The sequence below is a fragment of the Paralichthys olivaceus genome, chromosome 6 (assembly GCF_024713975.1).
Source record: "Paralichthys olivaceus isolate ysfri-2021 chromosome 6, ASM2471397v2, whole genome shotgun sequence".
NCBI lineage: Eukaryota > Metazoa > Chordata > Actinopteri > Pleuronectiformes > Paralichthyidae > Paralichthys > Paralichthys olivaceus.
The window spans coordinates 8,546,306-8,565,530 of NC_091098.1; the positions used below are offsets into that span (position 1 = coordinate 8,546,306).

The 19,225-nt window shown below is 41.6% G+C and overlaps 2 protein-coding genes across 4 annotated transcripts in view; both read left to right on the top strand.

Moving 5' to 3' along the window:
* The first annotated feature begins 1,292 nt into the window (after nucleotides 1-1,292).
* On the top strand, nucleotides 1,293-4,582 carry ubiad1 (UbiA prenyltransferase domain containing 1). Its single transcript, XM_020088722.2, has 3 exons — nucleotides 1,293-1,490; nucleotides 2,360-2,979; nucleotides 3,664-4,582. The coding sequence occupies exons 2-3, from the start codon at nucleotides 2,418-2,420 to the stop codon at nucleotides 4,149-4,151; spliced, it is 1,050 nt and encodes a 349-aa protein (XP_019944281.1). The 5' UTR covers nucleotides 1,293-1,490; nucleotides 2,360-2,417; the 3' UTR covers nucleotides 4,152-4,582.
* A 3,345-nt stretch (nucleotides 4,583-7,927) lies between these two features.
* Nucleotides 7,928-19,225, top strand: part of mib2 (MIB E3 ubiquitin protein ligase 2) — a 39,332-nt gene continuing 28,034 nt past the window's right edge. The window contains exons 1-2 of one of the 3 annotated variants that reach the window (XM_069527358.1): nucleotides 7,928-8,100; nucleotides 18,749-19,144. In XM_069527358.1, coding sequence (XP_069383459.1) covers nucleotides 18,922-19,144 — 223 coding nt within the window. In that variant the 5' untranslated portion in view covers nucleotides 7,928-8,100; nucleotides 18,749-18,921. Of the gene's footprint in view, nucleotides 8,101-8,969; nucleotides 9,208-13,294; nucleotides 13,443-18,748; nucleotides 19,145-19,225 lie in introns of those variants that run through there. The other 2 variants (XM_069527356.1, XM_069527357.1) reach the window with 2 other exon arrangements.

Here is a 19,225-nt window from a genome sequence, read left to right on the forward strand (position 1 = left end):
TGGCAAATTTCATCCATCTCATCTGTGAGCAAGCAACTCTTTCATAGAATTTCTGTACGTAGCTCCACCTTTTTACTCATCATAAAAACTAAACTATGGGTTGTTCTTCCTCAGAGAGTCTGAACAGATTCACTTTTGGTAGCCACGTGGTTGTGTTATGGTTCAGCTTTAGCCAAATACATTTATCCTCAAATCTGGTCAATAGCTGGGTTAATTACTGGCAAAGGAAATTAGGTTGTATCCAGAACTGTGTCCTAATCCAAACCAGGCCTCTCTGTTCCCATGATGCTATGCAGCTCTTCTCCTCTGGAATTTCTTTTTGTAAAGCAAGAGGAGGCAAGGTAGTTTATTTGCAGAGCAAATTTCAATAATTAGGCAATTGAAAGTACTTTACATAAAATATAAAAGGCATAATAACAAATTGTAAAAGTAACATAAGATAATAGATAAATGCATTTGAATATAAATAAAAAAGAGCTGTATGTAGAATAAAAATGAATAACTAAAATAAGAAAATAAAGATTGTAAGTATTTGTGGAGTGTAAGTAATGAGTAAATACTTGATTCAATTTAAAAAAAAGAGGTTCCATGTGTGGAGTCTTGAGGAACTCCATGTGTTTTTTTTGTCCACTCCACTTACAAAATAATAGTAAGAAAAATTATACTCGGTCTGTAAAACATCAACTCCACCCTACTTTACTAACTGGCTGCATGAACGTGTCTCAGTCATACACATTGAGAAACTGCAACCAAATAACATCAAATGTGGGGAATCTTAAGGTACTAATTTACCAAATTTGTGTTTATATAATGTTATTTATTTATTTTTCCCTCTCTGTTTGTTTTGTTGCTTTGTGTACCTGTACCTGACTGGCTGGATTTAACAATTGCTTGTTGATGATGTGCATTGCTGTTTACATAATTTGTATCTCTACCCAGTGTGTGTGTGTGTGTGTTCGTGTGTGTGTGTGTGTGTGTGTGTGTGTGTGTGTGTGTATTAGACCAAGTTGGGCTCTGGGATTTGACTTGTGCCTGCTCTTGTATTATTGTATGAAAGAAAATATGTGTGTTTATTTGTGTATTTAAGTTTTCCTTCATTTAATGGTTCTGTGGTCTATAAAGTCCAATGTGGGACGTGCCATGATTCTACAATACAAACGGACATGTTCATGAAGATGTGGGTGTAGAATTACTCTTCTATTTTCCATCGTTTCGTGTCAAGTTTTCTTCTTTAGCTCTTCTTTTTATTTGCCGGAATGAAACACATGCCGGAACCTTGTGCGAGCGATGATGCGTTTCCTTCGACCCGTGTACGGCGTTGCACTTGAGGTGGAGGAAATGGCACCCGTCAGGCACAGCAGTGGCCAGACAGTCAAGTATCCTCCAAGTTGACACGTAAGCTGACACACGGAGCGGACTCTGCGGGCCACAGGAACATGTTTGTTAGCGGAGAGGAGCCCGGGTGGTGTCGGACACGGAGGACATAGCTGGTAAGTAGCCGCTGTCCCCGCACACAGAACGTTAGCTCTGCGGATAGCGGAGTTAGCTCTAATCCCATAATCTCAGCAGCTAGCCAGGGATCGTTTGCACCTCACGGGGATCGGTGTCCTTACCTGCTGCCTCCACCGAGTATTTTCTCAGAGTGAGAGTGGCTGATCTATAATAGTTTAATCCCACGTGTGTAATAATAAGATCAACAACGAGCCAATGTGAGTTGAGCTCAGAAACCACTTGGAGTTAAAGTGTTGGTGACATTTACTGTCAGAACGTGCCTGCTCTCTGTGACCGCTGGATCTGCTGTGGACCACCTGATTACTACTACTACTACTACTACTACTACTGCTGCTGCTGCAGCGACAACATTTCACATGTAAATATTATACTCTGTAGGAAAGTGGTGGCTATGAAAGTCCTCTGTTAAATGGCCAGACGACGTGCAGTAAGAGTTTGTTTCTTCTGATTTAATAATGTGCTGCACCACAAGAAAACAAATGGTCAATATATTAAGAAGGAATAATAATGGTTATAATAAAAGTAAGAAGAGACCAATAATAGCCTGGCATCCCAAGTAAATTCAGGAACATGTCGTCTGAAAAGATTGTGTTTTTAGCAAGTACTTAAAAGAAGGTGCCCTCTCGGACGGTCTTATTTCCTTATGTCCCACTAGTTTATAGTCTAGATTCAGGAAGAGACAGCGGACTCTTGCCCGTAAAGATTAGAGATACACCCTGCAGCCAGCCTCAAAAGTAAAAAATAAAATCTTAAACTCAATCCCAAAAAATAAACTGGGAGTGATGTGATCATATGTCATAGTTGTAGTTCCTAAGCTAGCTGCTGTAAAATGTTTTTCTTCCTGCAGGAACATCAAACTCTGGCATCTGGGAACGTCACTGCTACTGTAGACACCTTGCACAGAAATGACCAAAGAGCAGAAACAAAGCAGGGCGGAGACTTTCTCTCTGACTGGATCTAATGGTCACAGCGGCCAACAATGGCAGACTGGCATGAATAACACGACCGATCACCCTCCAGGGGCCAACCACATGTCGAGGATGGCCCGCGTCGCCTCACATGTCAGGCTTAAGTGTGCGGCATACGTGCTGGCGCTGAGACCATGGAGTTTCAGTGCCTCGCTCACGCCGGTGGCCCTCGGCAGCGCCCTGGCGTACAAACTTGATGGCTCTGTGGACTTGGTCATCCTGATGGTGTGTGCGGTGACCGTCCTTGTAGTCCACGGGGCAGGCAACCTTGTGAACACCTACTATGACTTCTCCAAAGGGATTGACCACAAGAAGAGTGACGATAGGACTCTTGTGGATGAAATTCTCGCACCGCAGGATGTTGTCATGTTTGGAGCGTTGTTATATTCTTTGGGGTGTCTGTGTGCCACCCTGCTCTACTTCCTGTCTACACTCAGACTGGAGCATCTAGCCCTTATTTACTTTGGGGGACTATCCAGCTCTTTTTTATACACCGGAGGTGAGTAAATCATTAACTTACATCTCTTGGATTGCTTCCTCATTTGATAAGCCACCTCAGTCACAAAAAGCACACACACATTCACTCACACATGGAGGGGCATACATCTTTCATTTAAAATACACACTCTGCAATATTTTATGTTAATGGCTCCTTGTGCCAGAAATATGTTGCTGTTTGAAAAACACAAACTTGTGTGTGAGGCTCAAAAAGTGAACATATCTCTTGCATGTGCGACGTACACAAAATGTGGGGGTAGAAAAATGCAATGTATAAAAAAAAAAGTTTTGTTTTTTACCCTTTGATTTGAAATGTCAATACATCAGCATCAACATTTCATTTAACAAAATACAGAACTGTACAGACTTGTTTGAATGATCACTTTGTGATTCACGCTACAGTTTTCTAGATTTCATTAAAGAAGGAAAACAAAGTTGGTTTCGTTGTCATGGGTAGTGCTACTCACCCTATAAGAAAACACTTGTCTAGATGTCTAATGTAGCCCTGGAAGAGCTATTGCGAGTCTGAGTAAATAACCCTGATGACATTAGATGCTAATGAGAGATTTGAAGAAAACAGATGCTACCCTTCAACCGCTCTTGGGTATTTGATGATAAGGTGTGGACATCCATTAATCAAAAAGTCAAATATCGCCTCTGTTTGCTCTTTTCCCCTTTTCCCCAGGCATCGGCCTCAAGTATGTGGCACTAGGGGACGTGGTGATCCTGATTACCTTCGGCCCTCTGGCAGTCATGTTTTCCCACGCAGTACAGGTTGGATACCTATCAGTGCTGCCTCTAGTGTACGCTGTCCCGCTGGCGCTCAACACAGAAGCCATCCTCCATAGCAACAACACCAGAGACATGGACTCTGACAAGCAAGCAGGCATCGTCACCCTGGCCATCCTCATAGGTCCTACGCTCTCCTATGTCCTCTACAACCTCCTGCTCTTCGTCCCCTATGTGCTTTTCTGCATCCTCGCCACCCGTTACACCATCAGCATGGCGCTGCCTCTGCTCACGCTGCCAATGGCCTTCCCCTTGGAGAGGCAGTTCCGCGGCCGATGTTACGCCAAGATCCCCCAGAAGACGGCCAAGCTCAACCTCCTCATGGGACTTTTCTACGTGTTTGGAATCATTCTGGCACCTCCTGGTAGCTTGCCATTACTGTGATTCTCTAGGTTTGATATTTCAAATTTCTTGTTTTAACACAGACTAGTTAAGTATCTCCTTGTATTTGTACAAAGCTATCTGAAGACTTTCACTGGCTTTAATTTATTGTTTAATTTATATGTCGAGCAGAGATTTAAATTAGGTCCTCCTCTGTGACACTGAAAACCTAAGCTTTTTTTTCCAGTATTAAGCCTGCTGTAACATGTCTAAAATTAAAAAATGTTTGTTATTTGTAGAGGTGGGCAATATTTTCATGTAAGGATAGACAGTAAACCAACAGTTGCCATAATTTTAAAGACACAACCTGTAACATTGATTGTTAAAACCTCAATAAAACTATTTTCAACATTGTACTCTCTGCACGGTACATACTGTTCATTGGGATTTTCAATAGTCCTTTCTGAGATTGTAATAAAACTCACTGCTGCTGATGTTTCTTGTCATCATTCTGGATCAGTTAAGTTCATGTTTCTTTAACACAAAACACATGACAGTTTCTTTTGAATATTCACAAGTTCCATTTCAGATGAACAGAATACATATCTTAAAATTATAGTTATATATATATATTATTGTTATAATACACCACTATCTCCACTCAAAATATTTGATGGAATATGACTGCAGGGTAGAACTGTATCATTGTAACGAAAATGAAGGCCTTGGTTCTCAGTCACTGAGTTGCTACCTGCAGCTGTGGACAGTATCAGAGCAGCATACTTTCTCTAATAGAAACATTCCTCGTGTGTGAAGTGAGAAATACAAAGTTTGCTTTGACCGTTGGCAGAATACATAGTTACCACTTGTTGCTACGCAAAACACAAAAGGCTCCATAGTTTCGTGTGTGTTCACACCTGAGAGCAAACACTACAGATGTAGTAGAGTACAGTAGATATAGTATTTGATTTCTTTGTTACAAACTCTCTGTGAGTCGATATGCAACATTAATCCTTCCCCTCATATTTTTTTAAATTATATGGATCATTTCTTTTTAAGATATTTGCATTTTGCTTTGAAAAGTTTTTAATCAAGTTTCTATCAATGACGTGGCCTATATTGCTAGGATAGGTCAAATATCTCATTTGATAAATAAAAGTTGCTTCACTTTATTATTAATTTCATTACTAATTAACTAAAAACATAAAAAATTAAATTGAATCTGTATAGTGGCATTACTGTCAGCAGGAGGCGATATTCGACAACCATTAAATCAACATGGAGGACTGCTATGTGCTTTGTGAAATGTATGTCAAAGTCCCCATTTATACACACTAATGTAACTGGAGAGCTGATGTTGATCTATTTTAACCTCCTTGTCTGTCTGTCTGGTTGGTGCCAGTATTTTGATCAAGCTGGTTTTCTCAATTATAGCACAACATCCATTAGACCACAAGATTGATTTTGCCATTTTGTTAACATACACCCAAAACCCTCGAAAGAAAAACAACAAAGCATAGACACCACATCTTTTGCAGCAGCCAGATTTAATATTTATTATTAATTTGCATACAGTCTTTGCAGTGTATCCCATTCTTCTACAGGTGCAGAGAAAACATATCAGCCTTTTGACAATTAGCATTAGGTACAGTGTTCAAATGTGTTGACTTTAATTTAATTTTACTAATAAGTTGGCCCCCAGGCTTCATTATTATCTGAGTTTCTTCTGCATCTCTGTGGCTGGTCTGTGGGTGCTTTTTTTTCCACCCACAGCTCTAAGACATGCAGGGAGGATGACTTGGTAATAGGAGCCTGCCACACCCACCTAGTATATGCTTTAAATACATAATCTAAATTCTAATGAGTTCATAATCAGCCTTTGTCTGTGTTTTCAGAATATACATGTGATATTAATATGATCATGTTATGAAATAGTATTTTTACCACGGCTGTTATAAAATAGTAATTTAGTGGTTAAAACCCTTTATTATATATATATATGTGTGTTTATTTTTTAAATATATTTTCATTATGAGAAATGGGATAGAGAGGGACACATACAACAACAGGGAGGTTTTGGGCCTAGGTCAGAGTAGACTCCTGTGGAACAAGGCAAGAAGTGGCAAAAATTGATAGTCCTGGAAATCCAGTTTTAGAAAGAGGCAGCAAGATGTGCAAAGGCTGTCACTCAAGCCAGACAGGGGCAGTGGATGAAATGGGAGGGCATAGAGAAAAGAAAGATCAGCTGGAAGAACCTGTGGGGAATGGAAGCAAGCAGGATTAGCATCCTGACCAGGAGTGGTCAGTTGGAGCAAGCTTGAGACTGGGAGATGTTGGTGGATGTGGGCCAGCGGCTTACAGTCCCATCACATTTTATTATTACCACCCTAAGACCTGACTCTGGTCCAATACCCTGCGTGTCGTCTACTTCATAGAATTGACAGTACCCTGGGAGGATAATGTTGATGAAGCAACTGAGAGGAAAAGGCTGTGGTATGCAGACATGGCATTTGAGGCAGAGCAATGTGGCTGGATAGCAATAGTTTGCCCTGTGGAGGTTGGCTGTAGGGGTTTCTTTGCAACATCCACCATCAGGTTGATCAAACATCTGGGGATCCACAGACAAGCCCTGCTCCAGACCATAAAAGAAACATCACACATTGCAGAACACTGCAGCCACTGGCTCTGGATCAGGAGGAAAGATCCCAACTGGGCCCCAAGATGCTGGAAACATGCCAGGTCTGAAGAACCTGTGGTGGACTGCCCTGTCTTGTGATTAAAAGGCTGAAACACATGATGACAAGATATCTCCTTAAAATGGTGATTATTATTTCAATCACTTATTTGAGGGTTAATATATTATTATTATTATTACTATCATCATTATCATCATCATCACCATCTTACTTTATGGAGCACAGATTAAAAAGTTCATCACAAGACAATAATCAAAATAAATGTCATACACTCGTCAGAATTAAAGATAATCAAAATTCAACTTGAATTAAAACTAGAATTCAACTAAAATGATGAAATACTCTCTGACGACAGTATGTCTTGAGAAGGGGCTAAGAAGAAGTCCTTGACTGCAAATCCTTTGTCACTTTCAGATTTCAGCTGGTAGTCTAGGACAGGTAGCAAACCTCTGGACGATTATCTTTAAGAACAAGAAGGAGAGTGGTGTGTATAACAGATCTGATATATAGGATGGGCAATGAAGAGCCAGAAAAGTAATAAGTGAAATCATTAAAATCAATACAAATAAACTCTGGGGACCACTGATATTGTTGACATGGGTTTTATTTAAGTAAGTGATCGAATCATTACTGGTGCAATTTATATTGAATACGTGAGTCAGAGGGGTACATTTCACAATAGGAGGTACACATGTGGAATGATATAATATAATATGATACAATTGGTACACGTTATAAGGACATTGTGCAAGAGGTCACCCATGTGCATAATTACATTTTAGTGTAAAAGTTGAATTTATTTGATTTTGTTCAGTGCAGAGCTAAATAAATTTTACAAACCAATACTCTTATAATACACTTACACAAATTTCATGACCAAAACAAGGCGTAAACAGAACCTGCAACTTCCATATAAATAACAAAATAAATACTGTCACAATTACAAATCTATGTAATACTGATGAGTTTATTTTTCTTCATAAATGTTCTTAAATTGAGTAATAGATCCCAGTCCAGAGAAATGCACATGTGTTTTAATGTGACCATGCGTGATGACTTCACTGTCTTGTCCTCTGCAGCCGGTCACATTGAAACAAACCGGGTCGAGTTCAGGAAATGTTTTGTTTGTTACGGGGAGCACGTGAAGGCAGCATCAGCAGTGACGCAACACATGGGCGTGTTGTCATGGCTGCGCTGCGGGACGGCTCCGCGCTGTGAATACCTACTGAGCTAACACTCGTCATGTCGGTGCTGGCGGCGGACCGCGGCCCGGAGTCCCAGCTCGGCACAGACTAAACAGTCCTGACGGGGGTCCGGTAAGTGGCTGCTGCAGAGAACCCGCGGTGTTCCCGGCGGTGGAAGACGGACAGATGCGAGTTAGCTAGCTAGCGTCAGTGTCACCCCAGCTAAATCTCGCTCTGTTGTCGGAAAGTCACGCAGAACTCCGCTCACAATCCCCCCGGTTTAACGCAGCGTCTGTCTTCGCTATGAGCCGCAGCACCCGGTGATGTGTTTACATGTGAGCTGCCATGTTGCTCGTCCCTGCTGCTGACACCCAACGTGTCCAGTGCATTTCCCCGTCAGAGATGAATGTCATGGGGGCTGATAGGAAGCTTGTTCACGTCAGCTGTGAATTGTAGCACCTGTCATTTAATGCGTCTGATTGGTTGGTGTATGTGTTTAGCAAATCCGATCACTCACATCCAGCGATTAATCACGGCTCTCCTATTTTACATCGTGTGGTTGCTCTTCCCAGACACCCAAGCGATTCAATTGCCAACATTTTGAACGAGGTTTGGTGTAAGGTCCCCCCGCCCTCCCACACGAGAAAACCGAAAGTGTCTGGGCTTTTTGTTTGTCTAGCTAGGAAGCTAGGTCATGCTAGCCGACCAGTGGGGGGTGCCGGTTGTTCTACTGCACCTACAGCTCTGGGCAGGTTTGTCAGTCTGTACATTACATGGTGAGGTCAGTGTTTGTCACCAAATGAAGCATTATGGGAGTAAATGCAGCACAATGATGGACGCACTCGTTGTTTCCTTGAGTCCAGTGTTGTCGCTGAGCTGCCATGCGTTGCAGGACTGTGACATTAAAGAGCAGTAGCTGTTATAGGAGCTGCTTCAGCTGTCATCCCTCTGCTCATCATGTGGCACAGTGATGAAGCAGAGCCCAGCTGCTGCTGCTGGACATAGTCAGGATTGCTCTCAGCCACACCCACTCCGGGGAGCAAAGTTTCAGCCATTCGCTGTATCTCGGTTCTTTTTATTTTCCCCTGCCTGGCTCCACACATCTGAATCCCAGTAATCAAGCCTGAAGTGCTCCCTGGGTTACATCACAGAGATGACTAGTGGTTCAGAGAAACAGAGCTGATCAGCTGATTGCGACTTGAGAAGAAATGGGGGAAGTTTTGAGTGGAAATTCTCAAGGTAAGACGTTTTAACACTTGGCATAAGTTATGGGAAAGGTTTTCCCCTGCAGTCATCCCTCTGTTGGTAATATCGAGGCAGCTTGTGCAATTGCTAGCTTTAAAAAAAAAAATTTCTTCAGAGCTCTTTTTGTTTGATTGTATTCGAGTGCTCGGTGTTCTGAACAGCTCCATAGATTCTTGGTACACAATGTGTCTCTGAACATGTTTCTGTCAGCATTTGGAAGGCAAGTACATAGTTTTTCCAGACTCCAGGAATTCTTTTACAAGATATTATATAATGTATATTTGTTTGTAAGCAAGATTACATAGAAACAACTAACTGGACTTTACTTAATTTGGTAGAAGGATGGGACATGGGGCCAAAGAAGAATCCTTTAAATGTTGGTGTTGATCTGGATAGGGGGGCAGATCCAGAAAACTATTGTTAACATTGATTCAATCAACATTTTCTTTGATCTCTTAGAGAATAGTTCATGGATCTTGATGGAATCAAGTCAGACAGACTAGTTGCGAACAGACTAATGTGATATTGAAATGTAAGAGCTTGGCAGTTGTAGCCATCACCACAGTGCAGTAACAGCTTTCACAGTAGCATGTGCCGTTTGACTGAGTATTATTGTATGTTTTGCTTTTGTATATTTAAATAAAATGTATATATTTTTCTACTGTTCAATTTTGCAAGAGGAAAGTTTCCTCTTGGGTTGTAAACAACTCAGCCAGAGGAAAATCAACCAGAAGCACTAGTATGGAACAAAATAAATGTTGCATAAGGATTGGTACAAGTGGGCAACCGATCCTATTGATTCAGTCATACATTATGTAATCAATCAAACTCCCACCTATTTATTATAACTCTACTGGATGACTCTCACTGGCCTTTATCCTGTTGTGAACTGAATGCATATATTGGTGAGTCAAAACATTATCTTATGCTTACATATTACAAGTGTAGTTAGACTTACACAGTTTACCATTGAGTTGCTGTGCTCTTTATAAGGTTGGTCAGTATTACATCTAAAACATAATGCTAAAAGAGTGCTAATAGTTTTGATTAATACTAAATAATCTTTTACATTAATATCTTTAGTTGAGTTAGACCATAGCAGATAATTTGTGAAACAAATGAAACAAACGTTTGCAGTTCCCTCCTGTTTTTTAATATAATAAGTTACCTGCAGAATAATCAGACACATGATGATCAGTTTTTCCCAGGCTGCAACAAGCCCATATTTCAATAGTCCGCCTAGTCTGTTTGGTCTGATGACTACCATGCTTGTTTGTGTGTGTGTGTGTGTGTGTGTGTGTGTGTGTGTGTGTGTGTGTGTGTGTGTGTGTGTCTGTGTGTGTGTCTGTGTGTGTGTCTGTGTGTGTGTCTGTGTTTATTGGAGGCGGAGCTGTGTGCATGAATGCTTCCTTTTATATGATCTAGATCAACAAGTCTATTACATGGACAGTAGCACTTTTGTTTACAATGGAGAGTGCTGTAATAAACTTCATTATAAACCTATGTCTCAACCACTTCCTAAGCCCCATTCATTCTTCCATTCATGGGCTATTCACTCCCTGGCAGTGCCAGCTGTACTTTCACATGTGTGTCCGCGTGCAGCATCAATAGAATGCCGTTTTGGCTGGATTTCTTTTTTGGAACCATATTGTTGATGTCTCCCACAGCTGTGGCCTCAGTAAATAGTGTAGTTCAAGGTTAGAGAAGCATGGTGAAAAACAATAGTACTACTAGCCTAACCCTTACCTGAAACCAACCTTATCCTAACCTTAAAACATAAAAACATTTGTCAAAATGCACAGTAATACCTGAAACACACACACACGCACACACACGCACACACACACACACACACGCACACACACGCACAGGTTGGTATTGCCAGCCCATCGGCAACAGCAGTGGCACAGACCAGTTTGCCACTGGAAATGAGCATCATGGCAGGTGCTCATTCATCAAAATCTCTTCCAACCCCAGCCCTTTTCTTTTTGCTGTGCCCCCACCCCCCCAAAAAAATAACAACATGCAAACCCTCCCCCTGAAACGTATGCCCTTCCCCCCTCCCCTCTGCTTGTCAGCTCATTGGTAGTGGAGCGAACGGTGTCCCTGTGGGCTATGAAAGAGAGGGCTGCACATCCTTATGTGGAGCGTGATGCGCATGTTTTCGTACATACTGATCCATAAACACAGTGTGTCGGCTTCACACGCGTGTCACTGAAGCCCACGTCCCCCCGGTGATTGACTACAGCATCAGAGGAGTCCTATGCAGAGCAAAGCCCATTGGCCTGTTTTTATGCGAGAGCCGGAGAACGTCGACCTGAATGCAGAGCTCGTCGGGCAGCCGCTCTTGCTGGCCATCCTCCTCCCTCTCCTCTCCTTTCTGTTCCTCTCCTCCTCCTACACGCTCGTAATCCTTGCTGACACAACGCACAAAGGACTAAATGCTGGCTGCATCCTCCAGCAGCAGGGCTCTCTCCTCTTTTTCCTCCTGCTTTGATCCTCTACAGCCAGGCTGATTGCCTGTACAGCCGGACACTACTCGCATATCACGTCTCTGGAATACCGGCCTGGCTGCCCTCCTCCTCCTCTGCCCCCTGCATCCCCTCCTCCTGCTCAGCCGGTTCATTCAAGGAGGGCGTCAGAACACGGCTTCAGCCCTGAGGAGGCTTTCTTTTTTTTCTTTTGCTGGTTAAGCTATTGGTGGCACACTGGTAGCATATTTTTTTCTCCATCCTCTGTTGCATTTATGTAGCAGGAGATAGGAGCTGCTTCCCCTCCTTCCCTTTTCGCTCAGCTGCACATCACTATACCACAAGGTAAACCAGCTAAACAGGACATGCAAGCATACATCTCAATCTTGTCTGTTTGGGTAGTTTCAGTCTTTTTTTAAAACCATTGATTGTTGATGATGTTCATATTTTAACAAAGAGCAGAATATATTGTTACAGTTTTTGTTCTCTTTGAAAATAAATTCCGGAAGCATTTAAGAAAAAGGATGATCCACCCAGTGTCCATCTATTTTCAGTGAAATATGGCTGCTTCTTTGTCATCAGTGGACAAGTTGGCTGGTATCTTGATCTTGTGCAAAGCCAACACGCGTGGCTGGTAACCACTGTTGCGCCACATGTCATTGCAATCTAAAGTAAAACTGGTAGATGTGCCAAGCAGCTAGCGACACCGTGCTTGCCTGGCTGCTTCTCATTGCTTTTTGTGTGACTGACTGGTGACAAACAGGCACAAAAATTGTTATTTTACCTGTCCTGCAAGTAGTTTGGGGTTTCAGTGTGTGGATTTTTGATTACTGGAAGCTTAATCACAGCATGTGTATTGCAGGGGTTAGTGGCATTAGAGTTCATTATTAGCTTTACAACATTTAGTGCTAGGTAGCACTGAATTCACATTGAGAATGGCCACAGCAAAGTAAGGATCAGCACCAAAAAAACAGATTTTAATGACATGGTGTAGGTGAAGGATTAATTTAAGGACGTTTGTGTTGCTGAGAATACTGTATTTAAATTTACCTCTCGACCACTGATTGAAATGATCCCATCCCAGGATTGCTAGATAAAACTGAATGCTTTAAATGTTCACATCAGATGAAGTTAGGGGAGCTTAATACGTAAGTGCCGACATGTGATTCAATATTGACTTCTGACTTGATGTTTGACTTGAGGTCAGTTGGCAGTTTGCACTTTGAGTTAAGTGAATCATGCTCATCTTACAAGAGAAGCCTAACAAACACTGGAGAAGATCAAAGCTTCCACACAACACTGATTATGCAAAGGAACAATGCCTCACGTTTATAAAAAGTGAAGTCTCTTCCTGAAAGACAATCCCCTCATCGGATCACAACTTCTCTGTTGTAGGTCATTTCTTTACCTAACTCAGCCAGCTGGTGTGAGAGTTTTTTTTGTTTAGATAATGCACTAGGCTTATCCAGTCTTAATTGAGCAACATTTGCCTGACAAAAAAAATCAACCAAGCAGAGGAACAAAAAGCCCTGCATGTTCAAAATCAAAGAGCAAAGTTCAAAAGACACCAAATAGTAGGAATGTGCCAAAAAAGGGTTCACTCCCCTCTTAGCAAGATCCGGTCCGTAGCGCTCAGGGTTTTCAGATGATCCTGCGGGTTGGCCTGGGATAGCAGCAGAGCGAGGCTCACGGTGACACAACAAACTGGAATCGTAACAGCAGACAGCATGTTCAAAAGTGGGCTGAAGATCATGGGGAGTGAGTATGATCATTTACAATGTTGGTATGATGATTTCAGCAGTGTTCAATGCAAAGTAAGGGAACAGGCTTCACTGTGGTGCAATTTTTTTCATGAAAGGATACAGGGGTATAGGGATATAGGAACAGTACTGTTGGTATCAATTTGTCTTTTTGAATATTGTTGCAAGCATCAAGCTGTGTAACGATGGTAATCTAGTACAGTGTGGATTTGTTTCAATAGTTATATGTGATCAATTTGAATTATTTCACTCAAAGGCTGCTTTTGTTGATGGAGATAATGAAATCGCTTTGCTTAGTGGGACTTGAGAAAAGAAAGGCAGAACATGCAAAAGCCTGAACTGTACTATTTGAGTCCAGTCGCTCACTCTGAAGAAATCTTTGTAAATGTGTTATTTACTCAGGGTCCTTATTGATTTTCCTGAAAGCCCCCTCGGCCACCAGATGTTTCTGACATGAACCAGTTGCAGCAGGCTGATATTAAGGCCGATGAGGCTAAAGTCACAAAAGCCTATGTTTAGATTACACTTTGCTAAGCATTTAGAGCCCAGTGGCTACTGCATGATGAAAAAAGAAAAAAAATAACACAGGCAGGCAGCCTATTCTTATTAGACATTAGAGTGAAGATACAATCCAGTTAGACCACGTGTCACAGGACACACAGCCCCAAGTAGGCCTCAGGCACTAGCACATGTCTACTGGCACTGGTTCTGCCAATAATAATACTCTTGACTCATTTTCCATTTTGAAACTGCACAGTGACAATTATTACAGTGCTGAACTGGGTCTGGCTGTAGGTTTGATAAAGAGCTGTGAATATGCTTATCTGCTTCACGGTCGATGTGTTTGTCCCGACCTCAGTGAAATCATCCAAGTCTGTAGGTAGTTTGGTCCCTGGCCTTTGCTCCTCAGTCTTATATAACACTGGCCTTGGGACATGTGTTCCATTGTTGTATTGATTCTTAAACATGTTATGTGGTCACCTCAAACCGACTATTGTTTCAGTCGTGCACCTGTAGAATTTGAAATCACCACTGCCCGCTCACTTCCTCACACAGACACACATCATATGGGACTTTTGGGTTCCAGGTCCCTCTGCAACACTTCCCTTGACTGTGTTTTGTCTACTTCCACGCTACATCTTAGTTCCCTTTGGTTATATTCGATAGGAAACGTGCTGAGAGCACAAATGGGGAAAGGAAACAATTCAACAGCTTTCACATTAAGTGTCACTTTTCAGTATGCAGCACATCTATACTGTAAAAATAACATCAAGTTTAGTCACTACTTATTTAGTAAAATGTTAGTGGTGTTTATATACAGGTCGTACAAAATGGTAGAATGCATAGAATATTTAAGCCTTACTCATTTTAAACTTCTAATTGTGATATCATTTTGTAATACACTGGGTATGATTTTGAACTTACTTAATTTAAAAAAAAATCATATCACAATTACATTATCAATTGCATGTAGGTGTAGTCCTAAAAAAAGGCCTAAACATATTTTATTGACATTGCATAATCTTCCAGACCAACTGTTTTGAGTGTGTGCTGTGTATATTGTTATGGTGTGTATTATTGTTGTGGCCATACCCCTGGTTGTTTGTGTGATTGGCCCTCAGCAGTGTGTATGACGGAATCTAGCCCATCTGTTATTGCAGGCAGAGAGCTGTAATCCTGTCTCTCTCAGCCCTCTGTCACAGATTGGTAGCGACATTTCAGCAACACAGGAGTCCTGGTCATGACTGCCTTCCGCACGCACACATACGGACACAGAAAAGCAGAATGAATGTATGCTGGACAGTCAACCTCTGGAAGAACAGTGCTCATTTTCAGCTGCACTTGTTTTATTTAGCTGTTTACCTGCATTGTTGGAATATGACGACACTAGACACCTGGAGACTATAAGAATATAACCACATATTTGTAAAGCTGTTGATAAAATGTCATTTTGTGTGTTTATAAACAACAGAACAAACTTTTTCATACCATTTTAATGGCTCATCTTTATGAAGCCTTCAACCTTTCTCAGTTTAAAAAAAATACTTTTTTCAATTGCCACCTGTTTGTCAACTTTGAACTTCACATTGAAAAGTACATAATTGCTTTAAATGATATAGAAGAGGAATTGTTTGACTTGATCTGTCCTTCAGTTTATACATCAGGATCTGATGTAGTATCCAAAATAAACCAGAGAATGGGTCTGGTGACAAATTACAAAATGTATTTTAAACCAAATTTGAGACAGATATACTTTTATGTTGAATTTGTTTAGTCTTTGCAGCCTGTGGCAGATGTCTCAAATTATTAAATGAGTAAACTGCTATTGGTATTAAACCACTATTAAAGTTTAGACAATAACCAGGATTTATTTTTAAAGGGCTCTTTTGTGTCTTTTAAGTCACATGGTTTCTAATCTTCGCTATTGGTGATTTGAGTGATTTTCAGTCCAGCATTTAATGTGTGCCCGATCGTTAGTGAACTATAAAAACATCCATAACAAGTTATGTCGTCAGCAAGGCCCTGGAATTTGGCCTGACCGTTGCCGCAGATGACGTTAAAGTCAACATAGAAGTGCAAATACAAAAATTGAAGTAGCAGCACTCATTGACATGTCAGGCTACAGAACAGAGTTGTTTTCACTTCTGCATGAAAACATTTTTAAAGCTAAGCTCCTAAAACCTCTTGAAAACCTTCAGAAAGTTTTTTTTTTTTTTTTTACAGTAAATCTTGTATGTTCTTTACTTAAAAGGGTGCTGAGTAGTGTTCGGTAAAGCCAGTGATTCTGCTTCATTATGTACAGAGAAAAAGGATAAAGCTGACAGTATGAAGTGGTTTCCCTGTAGATATGTGATAGGAGCTTGTTGTGTGTTGGGTATAGAGTCAGCCCCTTCACCCCCTGTGTTGTGTATACATGTCAGTACCAGTCCTAGTTTATTTAATAATGATATCAATGTGTTCAGCCTGAATCCTCTCTGGAGCACAATGTGTGGGAGCAACACAGAAGGTGGTGGTGGGTATGTATGGGGTTTTAAATGTAGGTGGTAGGTAGAGTCTTTTTATGTCTACAAAACAGTTCCCCAACCCAGAGTGCAAGTTTGTTAATTGTTTTTGTCACGCATTTTAAATTTTTCAGTAGCTTGTAATGTTTGAACGGAATGTTCCCCTCCCTAGGTTTCTGTGTGGCGTCTTTAAGGTCACTGAGAAATTCATCATGATTGTTTACTCTGTTCTCGGCAGATCTAGATCAACTTGGCATTTCCTGCATCCATCCACACCCAGCATGCTGGGATCTGTGTGTCTGTGACAGCGTCTCTGTTTGCACGCTGATATGGTAAATGACTGGCTGGGATATTATTCCAGCGCATGAAAGCGGCTAAGCTGTCGTTTTGGACAGAAAATGGAGTATAAGCAGCCTGCTTTCCCTCCTCTGATCCCCTACATCCCATATGCTTTCATGCGTAAGCAGATGCCTTTAATACCTAAATGAAATTGTAATCTTGATAAGCATGTGAGTGTAATCTCCGCTACATTACAGACATCTGTCCACCCTGTTGTTGACTGAGCTGTCATACTGAGTGAAAACTACCTGATAAACGGAGGGTGTTAAGCAAGCTTTTAGGATTTCTTTCACACAAATGTGGAGTGTGTTGAAAGTTTTAGTCTACACCAGCATTTATAGATGATTAACAAGATTTTCTCCAGCCACAGAAAAGGTTTAAGTGTCTTCATTGTCCTTCTAATTTAGATCTGTGGTTCTTGTAAACAGGAGCATGATGGATTATCACCACCATCTGCTAGGGAATGTGGTCAAATGTATGACCCTTTTGGCAAGCACGAGACGTGATTTAGGGTGCAGGCTGTTTTCTGTTATCACTTGTTTTATGTTGAAATGCAGTCTAATGCTGTAGCCCAGGTGCTGCCACTGGTTTTAAAAGCCCTTTTCAAAGTACAATCATACAAGGCAGGTTTTTAAAAAGTCTATTTTCTTCATCTTCACTGCAACACATAGGGTGGTATTGTTTGTATGGGGTGTTAATTCAAAGCAGGAGCTGTGAGTGTGAGTCTGTCCTTACAGTGATTGGTGACAGCAATTAGGATGTGTGTCTATGTGTATTAACTTATAGTTAAAAGATTTTTTCAGATTTTTTCTCTATTTTGCTTGTCCTCTTCTTGATGCAAATAAGATATCATTGTGAAGGAAAGAAGCAGGAACACACAATGTAGGTACAGTCTGTTCTCTCTGTTATTTAAAGCTGTAATACTGTTGGTAGTGCATTTGAACAAATGCTATCAACTACAACTTTTATTATATGATTATACACAGACAGCATTAGCTGTAGCAATTTGTTTTAAACCTTCTTTATAATCGTATTGTTGGAGGTGCAGTGTATGAAAGTGTACTAGTGTATATTTCTGATTAATGCACGTCATTGGATGAAACCTGCAGCTCAGGCTCCTCTGCAAAAGTTCATTTCTATGAGTATATTGCTGACTCAAGCTTCCACATGCTGTAAATGCTGCTTCCTTCCTGTATTAGCGCCTGGAGGAATTTGTTCAAACACTGCAGTCATCAGTCATGGGTGTGAATGTGTGAGTTCTTGTACATCTGTCCTTTTGATGAGATTTTGACTTTTTTTATGAGATCAAGGAAGGTTCATACAAAATGTTATCTGAGTTGTACAGTGCTGAGCATTCCAGATTCATGTACTTTTCCTTTATGATCTCTCAAGTGTTTACACCTCAAGTATAGGGTTATGTTTAAGTAGCTGTGTGTATGATTGAGGTCTAGTGTATGGATGTGGCCAGCCTGTCTGTTAATATCTGTGTGTGTGTGCGCGTGCACATGCATGTGTTTGTGTTTGCGTGTGTCAGGTCAGGGAGCGTTAGCTCACTAGGGCGTTGCAGTCGAGTCCAGCTGCTCTCTCCAGAAGTGTGCCATGACACGCAGTGAGGCCTCCGGTACAAGATCCACCAGCAGAGAGAACAGTGCTCAGAAATGGAGACATATGGCATGTTGCTTTATGAGTCCCTCAGCAGCCACTGATAGACACGAAGAAGACACACACTGGTTGTTTGATTACCTTGTTTAAAAGCAGTGGAATGACCCCACTGAGGCTTATATAAAGATATGACATGAACCCTGGGTGAGGATCAGTTATTTGTTTTGTTTAGCATTAAATTGAAGACACTTTAATATTTTTTTACTTTGTTACAGCCATTTATCGACTTAATTTAGACTAGTATTAACCAGAGATTTGTTGATGTGTTTTTCATTGAACCTTTTTCTTCTTTTATCTCCAGTCTCCCCTGATCTGTTCCCGGAAACACCCCTGGGGCCGTCCCTACGCGCAATATCATCGGCGCAAGCCGGCCCCTCCCCTCATAAGCCTCAGAGGCGCAGCAGCGGAAGTGACAGTGCTGCCAGGCCCCGCCCCTTGCGCTCAGCCCCCAGGCCAGGCCCCAGCAGAGGCAGCATGGAGGTGGGCATGCGTGTGGTGCGTGGCCTGGACTGGAAATGGGGAAACCAGGATGATGGTGAGGGTCACGTGGGCACTGTGGTGGAGATTGGTCGTCAAGGCAGTACTACTACACCGGACAAGACAGTGGTGGTACAGTGGGACAGTGGCACACGGACCAACTACCGCACAGGCTACCAGGGTGCCTATGACCTGCTGCTTTATGATAATGCTCAAATCGGTAAGCACTCAATCCAATCCTCAATTGGAACCCCAACAATTGTTACAGTGTGTTTAATATTGTTACAGTGTAATTCAATAT

Excerpts from the sequence above, each read along its gene's own strand:
- ubiad1 (XM_020088722.2), top strand. The coding sequence starts at position 2,418 with ATGACCAAAGAGCAGAAACAAAGCAGGGCGGAGACTTTCTCTCTGACT. Across the intron at positions 2,980-3,663 it reads CTCTTTTTTATACACCGGAG|GCATCGGCCTCAAGTATGTG; the intron begins GTGAGTAAATCA and ends CCTTTTCCCCAG.